Here is a 16,197-nt window from a genome sequence, read left to right on the forward strand (position 1 = left end):
CTACAGTTGTTGCCCGATTTTTTACATGCTGACCTTTTTATTTTGGGGCTTCCTTGGCTGTAGACTATAGGGAAGCCCTATAAGTGTCAGTGCAGTCCTAGGCTCTTATCTCACATCTACCTATAACCTATGGTTTTCAAATGGGTGCCATCGTTCTATCGGTAAGTGAAAGTTAATGACAAAGACGGATTTTGCACCATTTTTTCATAGATTTTTTTATTGCTGAACACACAATCACTGTGTAACCTTCCCCTTTAACACATATGAATAAGTCATATTTGACCTCCTAGCTGACCTTCAAAGTATGCATGCAATGGAATTTGGCGTGCTCCTCCTTAAGGAACCTCTATAAACCATGCACCTTTGTACATAAAAACAGTTTTCTCAGTCATTTCAGTGCTTGGTTTAGAAAAGTTTTACTGTATTTAAAACTTTTGATATATTTTAAGGTTCCAAGACAAGAAACACACCCATTAAAACTAAGAATTGTGTGGCAAATACTAGGATTGTAACCCCTATAAACTATATACCATTGGAAAGCCTAGATATGTAGCAATTCAGCTATGCTAATTTTGTTGTCATTGTTTACATAAGGATCACGTGACAAGAAATTAAAAATCCCTATCAAAACTCAGTTTTTCCCTCTTGTGATAAAGCTGTAAGATTTCTACATGAATTTTTTTAATGAAATATGTGTTTTTGAGCGATTCAAATCGTCTTCTAAAATATTTAACTGCCAATAACTTTTGAACGAAAATAGATAGAAAAAATCACAGAAACACTTTTTGAGAATACTATATCGGCTACCCTTGGTGCAAATTTCAACCGGAAATATTGCAGCGTTATCACAGGAAGTGGGGAAAACTGGTTTTTGGAAGGGTATTTAAATTTACTGTCACGTGATCCTTGTGCAAACAATAAGAATGAAATGTCCATAGCTCAGCTCCCCAATATAAATGCTTTCCAATGATATATATTTATACGAGTTTTCTCACTCTGTGTTTGAAAGAAGAGACTCTGCTTGAAAGGGACTGTTTCTTGTCCTGGATCCTCAAGTCTGTAATTTTCTCTGTAATCTCTACCCTGGTACAGCTGCTTGTTCTACAGAATCCTAAAATACACAGTGTATTGCTTTTCCACAGAGCTTGTACATGTATATCTGTAACAGTCATTGGTATTGTTGAAAGAGAACATTTTTATAAAAATATCCCTTAAACCACTAGATTACATATTACTGATATTAATAAAACACACAATTCATTCTTAACAGCTGGACTAAGGTAAAGTACACATACTTGGGTGCTCTAGAGTCTTTAGGAAAGGCTGCATTCATTAAAAATACCGGTTGTTAAAGGCATGCAAAATTTTGATACTCTTTACAGACTTTACAATCAATATGCCAACATGTTTCTCATTTTGTTTTTTGAACTATTGCAGTGGTACAAACTGCAGCATACATTCAGCATTTTAGCACACTTGATCCAAACTCTGTTGTGATTTGGCAAATGTTGGATGGATCATTGTGGAATCAGGTATCATTTTTCAAATTATAACAAAACTGGTGACAGTTCCATCAACTGTTTCATAGATGGCTTTGAGAGCACCACCTGTAAAAATGGAGGTGTTGCCTGCAATATAGATATGTGATAATGTAGATTTTTCTTGATTTGTAATATTTTCAAAGGAAGAAATCATTAAGAAAATGGATAAGTTGTGTTGTAAAACACATAATAACAACTGTATTTGGGTAACAGCATACCTCTGCATCCCCTTTGGCCTGACGGAAACAGACTACATGTACTTTGGGGGCAACTTACAGTCACTAGAACAAAAAAAAGGTTAAATTTTACCATACGGTTACAATATGTCTATACTGTTACATTATATGCCAGCTTTTTCACTGTACAATCAGGACATCAAAATACTGCCAACAAAGGTGCAAACACTGACATACAAGTCAACTCCATCATTATTAGATGGCCCCAATGGGTCAATTGCTTCACGGAGCCTTTGAAGGTTTTCACAACTGAGGTGAAGAGTGTTTTCACTTTCATTTTCTTCATGATTCATATCCAGCACTCCAATCCTGCTGTGATCACAAATTTCACTAACATGTTCAACACCGTATGTTCCACTATCGATCACTGGGGGGTCATATAGGTCTTTTATGGCAGTGTTGTTGGCATTTTCCAATGCAACAACACTTTTTAAACCAAAGCTGATTGGGTGTCTGACATTTTTCACTACTAAGGGGATGCTCATTCCAACCCTCTCTAAATACTTGCAAAGCTTGGTTGATTCTAGGTACAAACACATAATGTAGGCAGAATATATCCACAGCATTGCTAGGATCAAGTAGGACATCACTTTCCATTTTATAGAATAACTCATGAAAATGTTGAATACTGTTCCTGTATGTGTCTTGATGTAAACGTTCTATGCGTTGATTATGGACTGACATACCAGCTATAAATGAACCTCTACCTTCACCCCTTGTAGCAAGCATGTATGCTGCAACATCAGAGTTTTCTTGGCCAAAGTCAGATCGTACTCTTGAAGGTACACCGTACTGTATTGTAGCATTATAAAATGCCCTAAAAACAGTTGCAGCTGCTTTATTATCAGCACAAGTCAGGTACACAGCAACCCTTGAGTAACCATCTATGCCACCATGAACATACAATTTCCAACGTTGCAACTTTTCAAGGCCATCTGAAAATAAAAAATTATTATAACAAAAAATACTGGCAATGACACTATGCAAGTACATTCTAGCAGTTTGCATATTATCAGCTTGATTTTAACCCATGAAGAACATTGCTTACAAACCGAAAGCAAAATTTGACAGCAATTCACTCAAAATAGTTAACAGAGACTACAGGTCATAATGACGATGCAAATGATCTATCTATCAGACCTGCAAACAAGTGTCACAGATGTGAGCCCTGATGGTTCATGAATAAATTTAGTTGCTGACAGAATTTGGCACAAAATATGATATTAGGGTTGGGCAAGCGTAATTTAGCTCTAAATATACCTCAGGGGAGGCTGTTACCTGATAGAAGTCATTTCTACCAACCACAAGTCATGCGACAGGTCTAAACCATTATTGTAGGGGAACAAGCACATATTGTTGACATTGTCACATTTTGACAATCGACTGTAATTTTGCATATCTTTTGTTCTCTCTGACCATGAACAGACTGTATGCCAGCTACATTGGATAAACTGTCTGTCACAGTCTGCTGATTGTCCAAATGTCAAGAGGTCAACAATGCTTGTACCTGTAAGATAATGGTTTAGACCAGGGCATGTCTTTTAAAAATGGCAGGAGAGATCAAAATCACTTTCCTGAAACCATCCAGGCGAGTGGTAGGTGAGTGATTTAATAGGTCCCTTAAAAATAGTCACGTGAGCGAAAATTTTTTATTATTATTTGTATTTGTATTTTCAAAAGTATTTTGGTCGTTGGAGATGTACATGTAATCGTAATAATGAAATAAAAGCCCAGGCGTTTCTATGAAAAACTGCACAAGAGTACTCAAAGATTGCAAAATGATGACAGATTATTTCTATTTTCATTTCGTAAACTTATTGTTACCCATGTATTGCAAAATAACATCAAGCTGTTGTGCAGGTTGGTTGGTATCTACGCAAGTGGAAAATTGCTCTCGTGGATTTTAATTTGTGCAAAAGGCAGTGGTCTATTAGACCTGTTGATGTCATAAGCGCTATGATTCAAATGCATAGAGTTGAGGCCCTCAGAATCAGTCTTTTCTTTGATTTTAGCAAAACTGTGTGACTTGTGGTCGGTGGAAATGACAAGTTGCATTGGGTGACAGCCTTCCCGTTGGGGCGCACACAATTACATGTACAGACCATGAGCACTGTACCTTAAAAAAAATTAGTGTTTCTGGTAAGCAGATGGGTCCCTAGTTCAAACCTCCTGGCCCTAAACTTATATTTCCTTGCTAGAGTTAAAGATGCACTAGCTATATCTTTTGATATTTTTCATTTTCTGATTTTAAAGGGACATTAGCTGTAACTTTTGACTATTTTTCCATCATTTTGGTGCTGTGTATCAATAGGCAGGGTAAAATACAACCAAAATATTTAAAGACCTGCATGTACATCTACCTACCCTATTTCTCTCCGGAAACAAAACTTTTTTTTTGGTCTGGACGATAACATCAGTTTAAACTGGTACATACATGTAAATATTCTAAATGTGATAACATACACTTACCAATGTGCCATAAACTCTGAGCAGCTTTCACATTGTACACAGAGTGTTTGGTTCTTGTTTTCAATAGAGGCCATCTAAGAGCTCGTTGAAACGGTTCTACTCTGTTCATACAGTCTCTAAGTTTTCTCCTTTGAATACGAACTCCTAAAGCTCTCAACACACCTTGTAAGATTTTCTCTCCACTGTTCTTAAGTGGTCCCAAACTTTTCAACTCCATCATAAGATCATCAAGACTGGCATCATTTATGTCAGTGTATTTAACGTGTTTAGGGCTGCAACCAGTTCTAACTAAGCAGTTCCTGACTGTTTGGCGAGAAACTTGAAAGATTTGGGCGATATCAGCTACCTTGAAAGAATTTGACAACATCTGCTTGATTATGTTGGGATCTAATAAGAAAGAAGGTCTCCCTGGCTGGCCTGTATGGACTTTGGGGCAGGCTGCATATGAATGTCTCTTATCCTGGGTTGTTAAATGTACGGCTTCTTGTGCTTTCTCAACCCATTTCTTCAATAACACATGTAACGCCTGCTTTAAATCCGTCAGAATATCGACGAGTCCATGGTGGTTTGTATCATTCAAGTTGCACTGAGCTTGCACACAGTGGAGGAGATTGCTACTGAAGTGCAGATGCATTGTCACTCTTTCTACCATGTATTTGATAACCTTCATGTCTCTGGTATGAGCCCTGTAATCACTCTCTCTGAACAGCTTCTTTACATCACTGGCAAAAGCACACCATTGGTATTGTGGAGTTTCCATGATTTAATGTCCTGGAGCAATTGGGATGCACGTAGACACGTGAAATGGTTTACCTGACAAAATCTCACCACCAACTTCAGCTCAGGATGAAGCGTACTAGAACGTCCAACTTCCGAGTGTAATATAATGGGCGTGACCCTATCAAACGTTCCGCCTGGTGATTGCTTGCCTGCCGCGGTAAAACAATTGGTCAAGGGAAAAATGTCGGGCTAGAGCCAGTTATTACAATCGTATTTTTTGACTGATGGGAATCCTATCTTGCCAACTTTGCAACTGGTGAAAGACGCTCGGTACAAGATTAGACGTTTGTTTGTTTGTTCTTTCTTTTCGCTGGGTATTTAATGACACCGTGCATTTGTTACTGACCTGGTCGAGGCGCTGGGCGTGTGCCCCCGGTCTTGCAGTATCAAGCTAGATCTGTGTATGGATCTTTAGCGCGAGCTGCAGCTGTGTGTGTATACTGGTGACAGTGTGTGTGTGTGTGTGAAAGTTTGTCAATGTGCGCATGCGTGTTGCAAAACGTTATCTGTGCGTGTCGGATCGACTTCATGTTCGTGTGTGCCTCCATCATTCTATATAGGGCCTACATGTGAATTGTTGGGAGTGGATGTGTGTGTGTGTATGTATGTATGTATGTATGTATGTATGTATGTATGTATGTATGTATGTGTGTATGTATGTATGTATGTATGGATGTATGTATGTGTGTATGTAATGTATGTATGTATGTATGTATGTATGTATGTGTGTGTATGTATGTATGTATGTATGTATGTATGTGTGTGTGTGTGTATGTATGTATTTATGTATGTATGTATGTATGTATGTATGTATGTATGTGTGTGTAGGTATGTATGTCTGTATGGATGCGTGGGTGTCTGTCTGTCTGTCTGTATGTATGTGTGTATGTATGTATGCATACATGTACGTACGTATGTGTCTGTGCATGCGTGCGTAAGTTTATATGTATGCGTGTGTATGTATGTATGAATGAATGTATGTATGCATGTACGTGCGCGTAAGTCCATGCCTGCGTGCGTAAGTTTCTATGTATGTATGTGTATGTATGTATGTTTGTATGTATGTGTATGTATGCATGTATGTATGTGACTATTAAATGCTTTCGTGTGAATGGGTTCACATATGTTTGTATTAACTTAGGGGCCTATATCTGTATTGTTTTATGTATATATATATGCTATAAGAGCTAGCTTTTTTTATTGTATGCGTGATATAATGCATGCAGATGCACCCTTTTCTTATGAATATGTTCTTCTAATGTGTAAAATAATTATTTTACATTTGGCGCCTGGTAGTACCGCTTGGCTTCCTGCAGACATGGCTTCGACCTCAACCCACCCCAATTTGCAAGGACAATAATACAGCACGGCGAGGGAGTCGCGAACGGTCAATTTGGACCAAAATAACGTGATCGATGCATGAACTTTGAAACATGAAATGGACTTAAGAAAATTCATGATCACTGGTTCTGACAAACGGACACACGGCAGTGTTTGATTTTTATTTCTGACCCTTAACTATCAACAACCTGATCTCTTCATGAAAACACACTTGTACCATGGACGTAGTATAGAGAGTATACACAGTGAGGCCAGTTCAGGGTTGTACCGACGACTCGTTTATGTTCAATGACGTTTTAACTTGTATGCGTACGGGGACTTTGAAATTTGAGAGTGATACCTTCGTTTATGTGATTTGATTAAGCTAGCTGAAAACTATCATAACTACAAAGACGCATGAGTACTTTGCTTACCCTGGTAAATGAAACGGACCTAATCATTGTCAGAATGGGAAAATTTCATTCACACGGTCAAGAATGAAAGTCACCAACAAGATCAAATAACATGGTCAATCACTCAGATATGACAGCTTGCAAACCATGAAATTTCTTACCTGCTCATCAAGTGAACGACTTTGATTCCAAATACCACCGCACAAACTGTATTGCTTCTCTTCTGGTCGGTCCAAAATTAGAGATCACACAAGTTTTCAAGGGCACCGAGAGATCAGCTGCCCGAGATCAGACTATCAGGAAACATCAGTGATGATGACATGCGTGCCGAGTGCAAAGTTGAGTCACGTGTTGTAGGGCTACACCATTCTTTACTACACAGAGAGGGTTCATAATCACCATACCGATTATGATGTGACTATGGGTGTTTAAGACATACGCACTTATAAGTTATATCTTTATCACTTCATTTACAAAACTACATAAAATTCTAGGGCGTACAATTAGGTATGGACCATTTGTTATCGGGGGGGGGGGTTCCAGGAGGACTTGTCGGGTCAAAAAACTCCATCCAGTTGCTTACTAAAAATATAGGGCCAATGTCCCTCTGAAGCTACTATACACATTTATGGAAAGCTAAGTATTTCTTGAATGTATGAAATTATCTCACTAAAGTCATCCTAGGGACCTGTATACCCAATATTAAAGCCATCTGACCGGCAGTTTTTGAAAAAGCAAGTGACCTAACAGTCAACAGAGGTACGTGTTATGTTGAGAATAACTTTTTGTGACACAAAGGTGGATATCTTTGATAGCTCATTTCAGGAAAGCCTGGCCAAAAATTGCAAATTTAGCTGCAAAAATACAAAATTGAACATTTCAATATATAACATTAATGTAAACCCTCGGAGTCTGTATACCAAATATAAAAGCTATCAGATGAGTAACTTTTGAGAAACGAAGATTTTGACCAAAAATGGCAAAAATTCACCCAATAAGACAAAAATTGAAGATTTTCATCTGTCTGATCAGATGTTATGAAGAAGATTTTTCACCAAAACTGCCTTTTTGTGCTAATGTCCATTTTACGATTGGTGGAGATTTTTACAACACCCCATTAAGTGAGGTCTCTTAGAACAATGCACTGCCATGAAGCACATGCTGTTATCATATCATTAATATTTTAACTCATATTTTCCTTTTGTTTAGGATGTACCTACTTATACTTTAAGTAGTCTATTCATTTGATGTATTTCTGCTGCTCATTGTATTTGTTACTTAATAAAACATACTAAAATAATGAACTGAGATTGACCACACTGCCAGCACCGGGTTGAGCACATAACCTATGACAGGATTTTAGCAGACTGAGTCTTCATCGACTTCTTTTGCAATCACTTTTCCCTAATCCCTACACTTCCTTCCATTTTCTTTTCAACTTTTCAGCTATTTGAAGAAGATGCTGTATACCTTAAATTACATCTTTGTCCTGCTGTACAATAGTCTCTCCTAATGATTGTGCTTTCATTACACCATGTAAAGGAAAACATTAGAACAAAAAGAAGTATTCAACTTTTGGTATATGTGTGTCAATGATTAAAAAGTTCTGAAAATTGGCGAAATTAAGACGACAATACTCCTGAATCAATTTTCCTCACCTGCCAGAATATGGAATTGTGAACCCACATGTACAAAATCGTTTGTTTATACTCACATTCATGATTCTATAGTGAACACAACCATACATATACATTTCATTCACATTTCTCAATTAATGCACAGAAATATTGCATCCACATATTAATTACTACTTAATATAAATATCAGGGCAAAATAAATTTCTGGAAAAGTACATGTTAAATATTCAACCATATCGATATTACACATAGATAATATAACAGGTTCAATAATCAAGGTACTATTTCAGATAGATAATTTCCAGGCCGTAACAATACACATGTGGTAATCTTGAACCTCTATTTATTTTTTATACAAGTTGCTGATCCACAGTTTCAGTTGTTTCTATGATTTTGAGTCATCTAGGTATACATACACAAGATAATTTGCTGTATTATAGGTTTGTTTAAATTTATTAGATCATTTATGACTTTATAATGCTTGGCAATCCTTTTACATCCAATTTTGTGCAGAAACTACATCAACTCAGCCTCATATGAATACAATAGGTTTGCAACAAGTGGTGCACAGTTTATGCCTATTAAATGCCTATACTTTGCCTCAATATCATATCAGCTAATATGATAGATTTGTTCCTCTATTAAAAAATGCAGCATCTTGATTTCTTCCTAAACGATGTATTTGTGTTTTGGCATCACTGTTGTCGTTTAATATCATAACTTGCACAATTTAGAAAAACAAAATACTTTCAATCAATTAAATATACAAATTTATTTTTTTTGTTCAATGTTCTGTAGCCCACCGCTTATAATTTAGTGCATCCTCCCTTGCTATGTAAATGAGCAAAAATGAGCAAAAATAAGTCAAAATATTATTTCAAAAATTAATTTCTGCTCAACTATGCAACCAACAAACCCAAAAACCTAATCCGATCTAGTTCCCATCCTAAAGATTCTGTATACCTAATTTTATGACATTTGATGAATGAGTTTGAGAGATATCGACGAAACAAATCCATAACACACACACACACACACACACACACACACACACACACACACATACATATTACAGACACACATACAGACTAACAAACGCCACCCTATGACAATGGCCCACTTAGGTGGGCTACGCCCACCGCGTGGGCCAAAAACGATTAAAGTTAGCTTTACTGGGCTTTAAAGAAGCTATCCCTAAAGAATGCTAGGTTTAGAATATAAATGGCAAGTACGCTGAATGAAACATCGCTCCAGACAAGGCATTTTCATCTTGTTCTACCAACATGGACTTGAACCATATCTACATTTTCACCGAACTCCTGTGCCTACAACAGCAACTCAAAGACATTCCTAATAATCGCGTACATAATCCTCAGAATTTAGAAAATTCTGGCTTGGATCCGAACTCGCGAAGTACGGCACCCAGTCATCTAGTGAAGTCATCGCAGTCAAAACCGCTCAGCTAAACCCCTTCCTTTAATCAACCCCAAGGTCAAGTGCAGATACGAGGGACCAATCTAGATCACGCAGAAATAAATTTAAGACACTGACGTCGTGTGCGTGATTGTGTAATGTTTACTGCTGTACATATTTTTTGAATACTTACGGAAGCTTAATGCTTGGTTTTTCTACACAGCTACGGCTCTTCACGTAAACATGTACATTCAGTTCCAGGATAGTGTCTAGAATTGAGAAAGAATCCCTTTATCATAAATAACATCCAATTAGTCTCATGTAGTACAGCGGAGTAAGGTGATGAAATGAAGGTGTTAAATTTACATTTCAAAGGTCCACTGAATCCCTTATACATGTTAGCGGTATCATCAACGGCCATTTCGTGGAGTTTTAATACTGCACTCAGTGTTAAGTGAGGGCGGCCTAGAACATGGAGAAAACATGTTTTATTTGGACGTCAGTGTTTGTCAGTGGAAACTAAAATTAGAAGAGGCAAGAAATTAGGCTCATAGCAACTCCAACTTGACCTTGTTGACCTCAGTGAGGTCCTAAGGTCTACTTTGTTAAAAAGTAGATTCGATTAGTTTGCTGTGGTTGTATGGCCCTAGGTTTCCTGCCTTTTTACTCTTTTAGATTCTAAACCAGATACCAATTTTTGTATTAATTCTGTAGTCGTAGACTCTCAGACGGTATGGAAATGTTTCAATTTATTGAAAGGTTCAAAGCCGCTATCGACGAAAGGTTGGTATAAAATTCGCACTACGAAAGATAAATGGCAGGCTTGTCAGTTAAGTATACTGGCCTAGAAATCATATTTGAACACAGGAAAAACAAGAAAAACTTAAAACAAAAAAGTCCGACCAAAATGAGTTAATAGCTGAATCAAAGGTAAAGGAACAACTAGATAAACGAAAAATCGGAACAACATTAAAATAAGGTCAATTGAAATCACAGGGAAAGACTGCCACGTATCCGAATCTGAAACTCCACATTCGTTGGGGTCAGTTCCAGTAGGGTATCTACCCATGTCTAAAAACTCCTCCTTAATACGTTGATCTGCGGCACCCTCAGGCTACCACAAACAGTTAATGATAACTGAGTGTGATGACTCACGCACCCTTTTGCGTTTACTCGAACATCTTGATTTTGCTCGTGAAAATCGTGTTGATTAGCCACTTCGTAGACTACAGGGCAGTGAACGATGCCAAGCTTGCGATGCATGAAAATAATATTGATATCAGGACTGTCTGTATTTGTTGTCGTGTCCATCTTAGCATATGGCGGATCTGATTATTTCACATCAACGGTCAAATCAATCGTTACAAAGGTGAGTTGTGTACTTCGCTATATAATAAAATAGAGTTGAATTTTAGTAAAATGACTCGACCAGCTGATTTATCCCACACATTGAAGGTATATTCATATTTGATAATAGCATACGAAGACTACTAGGCAACGTGTCATAGCAAGTCTAAATCAAGAGCTATTTTCAACAAATAACAACACGATGTTGAGTGATATACTAGTTGTGTGATTTTATTTTGACTTACGTTTTTGTGTCGTGGGTGAGCATCTTCCTTGCTATAAGGATGAGAGGAGAAGCGAAAAACGGGTTATAGTTAATAGTGGATAGTTCTGCTATGGGACAGAATTGTATCCGTGGCTATCTTAATAGAACCCCATTGTAGCAAAGAATTTACCGTGATCGACTGTGTCCGCGTCGTGTGCTAGTGTGAATTATGCTGGCGGGTAACGATATTAATGGCACAGCTGTGCATTGTTGGTGTAGAAATATTTTTATGTAGGGCCTATAGCTGAGCTTGTTAAATTGCGTCAGAGTGTAAGAATCTATTCAGTGAGTTGACGTCCACAACTAGGACACTGTAAAAGGTTTAAACATGAATTTTGATTTCCAGACCATCGGCCGTCCCTTCAAAATAGATTGCCTTGCCATGTAGATGAATTTTAGGAATTGGAAATCTTGTATGTTTCATAAAAGACATTTTTGTGCCATGGTAATTTTCCAGATGATTTCTTCTGAACTCATCGCTATGTATAGCGAGTTATTAGCTAGTAAAGTCATTGTGTCTGGCAATGTTGAATCATAGAGTCCAAGACAATAAGACAGGGATTTACCTAGGCTACATTTGATTCATGTATTGCGCCATTTTATATGAAGAGCGCGATACATGATGAAAAAAGGAATGTACGTATAGAAGTTTGAACTGTTGCTAAATCTGGTTATAAAGGCATTTCGACTTGACCATTAAAGGCGCAATTCTAAAGTACAGTCGGACAAAGTGAACTAATAAATTTAGATTAACATGCACGCGTTAGAGAAAACGACGTTGCTTTGCAGTGTTCGGTCAGCATGGTGATAATCGCCTACAATATCTCGGTAGTGAGACATGTGTTTTGTTTATAGTGGTGTAATGAGTACGAAGCCCAAACACCTTGTCACTGTTTTATATGTGTAATGACAAAGTCGTTTGTTTTCAGTACCCCAGGAAAATTGTCAGTCGTATTGCTCGCCCCACTTGGCTTAAGTCAGTCAACTTTTGTAAAAATTTAAGTTTCCTAAGGGAACAACGCATACACATTTTAAAACTTAACTTAAAACTAGAATAATTTGAAGTTTATTTTATTTTTCAGTTCAATTCCTTAGTCACAAGATCTACGACAACGACAAAACATGATAGTGGTAATGTTAATTTTCCAGTACCATCTACGATAGCACCAAACTTGGCTATGCACAAGAATGAATCAAAGACCATCAAAGCAGGTTCCTGGAGGAATATTCACAAAGTGACAGGAGCATCGACAAAACAAGGAAAAGAGTTTGGATATTTAAAACCATATGACCATTTTGTGGTACCAAATCTGGTGCATTTCATCTGGTTTTCTTGTCATCCGTTCAAATTCGGAAATCTTATAAGCATGTTGAGTGTTCACAGGATCATGAAAGCAGAGTCAATACACTTCTACACGGACTGTGAACCTTCTGGTGAGTGGTGGGACGAAGCAAAAAATCTTATACCAACGCTGAAAGTTATAAATCGGACACGACCTTTGGAGGTTTTCAACAAAACATTAAACCCAAGATGGCCTGAACATTCTGCAGATGTTGCCAGGTTGCAGATTTTGCTTGAACAGGGAGGTGTTTACTTGGATCTTGATGTTATCGTAGTTGCACCGTTGGAGCCGCTGCGTTACTATGAGTATGTTGTTGGCAGGTCGGATGCTAATGTTTTGGCCAATGGTGTCATATTTGCCAACAAATCTTCAAAATTTTTGCGATTGTATTATGAAAATTATAAGAATTACAACAGGAAGTGCTGGGGCTGCTCCTCTGTAAAGTATCAACACAGACTGGCTGAGGAACATAAAGACCTTTTACATATAGAACCTGACAGTTTAATCAAACCAAACAATATGGAGTGGAAACAACTCTTCCTCGAGAACTACAATTGGAGAGAAGGACACTTTACTATTCATGTTTGGTTTCGGAGGTTTCGTCGAAAAAATCCAAAAGCACGAGACTTCACAAGTGATAATGTCAAACAATTAAACTCCACCCTAGGGGAACTGTGTCGATACATTTATTACGGTAATCCCGATATCATAGAATAATGTCCCGATTAATAATCCAAAAGCAGGAAGCGGTAAAGGAATTGTGAATCTCGTAATGTGTAAAATGTTTGAAATCAAATCAAGCAATGGATTTAAAAGCCACTTTCTTCACAATAGCAGGATAGTTTTCCAATTCCAATGACCTGCATCCCGACGTTAATACCAGTATTGAATGATATTGATCTTCTCTGTCTTGTAACTGATTTTCCGTATGAAGGCGCAATATTTCTTTTCCCATAAATTAAACTATCATTCAACTGGTTCTCATGCGTCCTTGTGAAATAATGTTTAATTTCTTCAATGAGCTACAATTGAAATCTGAAATGATAAAGAGATTTGAACTTGTCAAAGGCCGAAAAAAATAATGAATCACAATTTTGTGCCCTCTTCAAGTAAAAAATTTCATTGTGACCTTCTCAAGAATTATTTTTCTTTTTTTGTACAAAGTGACATCTACTGGCTGAATTAGATGCAGTGTGAAGTTTGTTTGGAACTCACCATTCTTGGAGTCCAGTTCCAGTAGTGTAACTGCCCACTGTCTAATAATTCATCCTAAATACTTTGATCAGCAGCATATCCTTAGGCTATCATAGAAACAGAGTAAACTGTTGACAAAGAATCTTTGTTGCTTTGTGTTTTTTAACCGTCTTGAAGAAGCTCGCGAAATTGCATTGATCAGCCAGTGCGTAGATTACCGCAGCGCCAACACCGTAAACCTGGCAATGCATTGAAATCATGTTGATATGCGGACTGTCTGCCTTAGTTATGGTGTCCATATCAGCATAGGGTAATTTCACACCAACGGTCCGTGCAATCTTAAGGAAGGTGATGCATTTCAGTGTTTTGCTAAGCAGCGTTGTATCCTTCTACAATGGCGTGACCAGCCATAACAGTTGTCAATCAAGGAAAACTGTGATCAAATTAACAGCTTAATGTTGATAAAACATGATTTTACTTGATACGTGATCTATCGTGTGTGAGCGGTCTTCAACTTGCTATAGGACTATAAGCATTAGGGGGTAGTCTTTTAAGTAAATGCCGGATAGTTCTTCTGAGGGATAGATTTCTCTCTGGAATCCATTTTCGAAATGAATTCATCGCCTTGATTAAATATGGCTACCTTACATGCTGGTGTGAACGTATGATATCGCGTTTTACGGCATGTTGAAACATCCTTATGCACGATTAAACTTGTTGAACTGTGTCAGAATGTAAAAATCCTTGCCATGAGTAGACTTCCAAAACAGGGACATTGTAAAACATTTCCAGACTATCGGTAGCCTTCGAAAAATAGATTGCTTGCCGTATCATTGTCTTTGATAAGTTTGAAGTTTGTTTGCATTCATTGGTACTTTTCCAGATAATTCACTCATCTTCTTGAAAAATGTAACAAGTTTTTAAACATATAAGTCAAAATATCTGGTGATGTTGAGTCATAGAATGAAAGACAATTATAACAATTATAACAGGCATTCACTTAGGCAGATATATGATGCATGTGCTGCGCCATTGATACCTTTATCGCTTATTTACGTGCGCAGTGACAAACTTGTTTGTTTGCAGCGCCCACAGAAAAATCTTTAACTCGGTCATATCGCTCGCTCTACTTAACCCTTTGTAACATTGTAGTTTCCTTGGGAAACTATGTATACAAATGTAAACTTAAACTTAGGACTTAATGCTTTCAACTTTATTTTTTTCTCTCTCGATTCTATAAAAAAGTACGAAACATGATGCATGTTATCGTAGATTTCCAGTACCATCAAGAGCACCAAACATGAATGTTCACTAATATGAATCAACAACTTATAAAGGATGTTTCTGAGGTTATACACACAAAGTGATAGGACCATATAGAAGCAGGGAAAAATAGTTCAGATATTTAAAAACACACGACAATTTATGGTACTAAATCTCGGACATTTCATCTTGTTGTCTTGTCGTCGGTTTAAATTTAAACATCTTATAAGCATGCTGAGTGTGCACATGATCATGAAAGCAGAGTTACTATACCTCCGCTCGGACTTTAAACCGTCTGATAAGTGGCGGGAAAAAGCAACAAATTAAATTTTATACCAAAGCCCAAAGTTGTGAAGAGGACATTTCCCGATGAACAGTCCACATACATGCAGCTCTAAATGATTTGGTCTTTGACAGCAAATCGTCCGCATGAAGGGCCTAAATTATAATTTTATCAATGTCTGATTTTACTTCCCATTTGCTGTGTATACACACTCGTTTAATCATTAATGAACTCTAACAGACACCCTCTGACCCGGTTACAGGAGGTGAACACTCCTTGCAAAGCCTGACAAGTCTACTTGGTTTTTTTTTGTAATTAGAAATGTGAACACTTGGAGCCAATGTCGCCATTCGACTCAAGAAGTGTTATCATTAGTAAAAGCATACTGTGAACGTTTCTCCTGCACTGTCTGAAATCACAAGGTCTCATTTGAAAAAATCAAATTTCCTCTGTACACTTTTAAACAAGTGTGACCAGTGAAACATGTTGAGTCAATTAATGATAATTGCTTTAAATATTGACTTATCTGTTTATACTCAACGTGCAGATTTGCACAGCTCGACAAAGCAAAGCGGGCGCTCAATTATTATAGCGATGGGCGCGCTTGTCCCAACAAGGCACTTTATATACAATTGACAGCGCGGTAGCCCGCCATATTTCAACAGATTGACTTTGTTGCATGTACCGGTACTT

General features: G+C 37.5%; 2 protein-coding genes across 2 annotated transcripts; one reads left to right on the forward strand and one right to left on the reverse strand.

The window, feature by feature from the left end:
- Positions 1 to 189: 189 nt before the first annotated feature.
- LOC139152766 (uncharacterized) lies at positions 190 to 5,767 on the reverse strand. Its single transcript, XM_070726093.1, has 2 exons — positions 4,247 to 5,767; positions 190 to 2,712 (listed from the first exon to the last, which is right to left on the reverse strand). The coding sequence occupies exons 1-2, from the start codon at positions 5,004 to 5,006 to the stop codon at positions 2,153 to 2,155; spliced, it is 1,320 nt and encodes a 439-aa protein (XP_070582194.1). The 5' UTR covers positions 5,007 to 5,767; the 3' UTR covers positions 190 to 2,152.
- A 5,168-nt stretch (positions 5,768 to 10,935) lies between these two features.
- On the forward strand, positions 10,936 to 14,446 carry LOC139114869 (uncharacterized). Its single transcript, XM_070676805.1, has 2 exons — positions 10,936 to 11,178; positions 12,504 to 14,446. The coding sequence occupies exons 1-2, from the start codon at positions 11,053 to 11,055 to the stop codon at positions 13,479 to 13,481; spliced, it is 1,104 nt and encodes a 367-aa protein (XP_070532906.1). The 5' UTR covers positions 10,936 to 11,052; the 3' UTR covers positions 13,482 to 14,446.
- Positions 14,447 to 16,197: the final 1,751 nt, after the last annotated feature.

The sequence above is a fragment of the Ptychodera flava genome, chromosome 16 (genome assembly GCF_041260155.1).
Source record: "Ptychodera flava strain L36383 chromosome 16, AS_Pfla_20210202, whole genome shotgun sequence".
In the NCBI taxonomy this organism is placed as follows: Eukaryota; Metazoa; Hemichordata; class Enteropneusta; family Ptychoderidae; genus Ptychodera; species Ptychodera flava.

What these genes read in the sequence shown, in the direction of transcription:
- LOC139152766 (XM_070726093.1), bottom strand. Translation starts at nt 5,006, where the DNA reads ATGGAAACTCCACAATACCAATGGTGTGCTTTTGCCAGTGATGTAAAG. An exon ending in TCAGAGTTTATGGCACATTG is followed by an intron (nt 2,713 to 4,246) that starts GTAAGTGTATGT and finishes TTTTATTTTCAG; the next exon opens with ATGGCCTTGAAAAGTTGCAA.
- LOC139114869 (XM_070676805.1), top strand. Translation starts at nt 11,053, where the DNA reads ATGCCAAGCTTGCGATGCATGAAAATAATATTGATATCAGGACTGTCT. An exon ending in TCAAATCAATCGTTACAAAG is followed by an intron (nt 11,179 to 12,503) that starts GTGAGTTGTGTA and finishes TTTATTTTTCAG; the next exon opens with TTCAATTCCTTAGTCACAAG.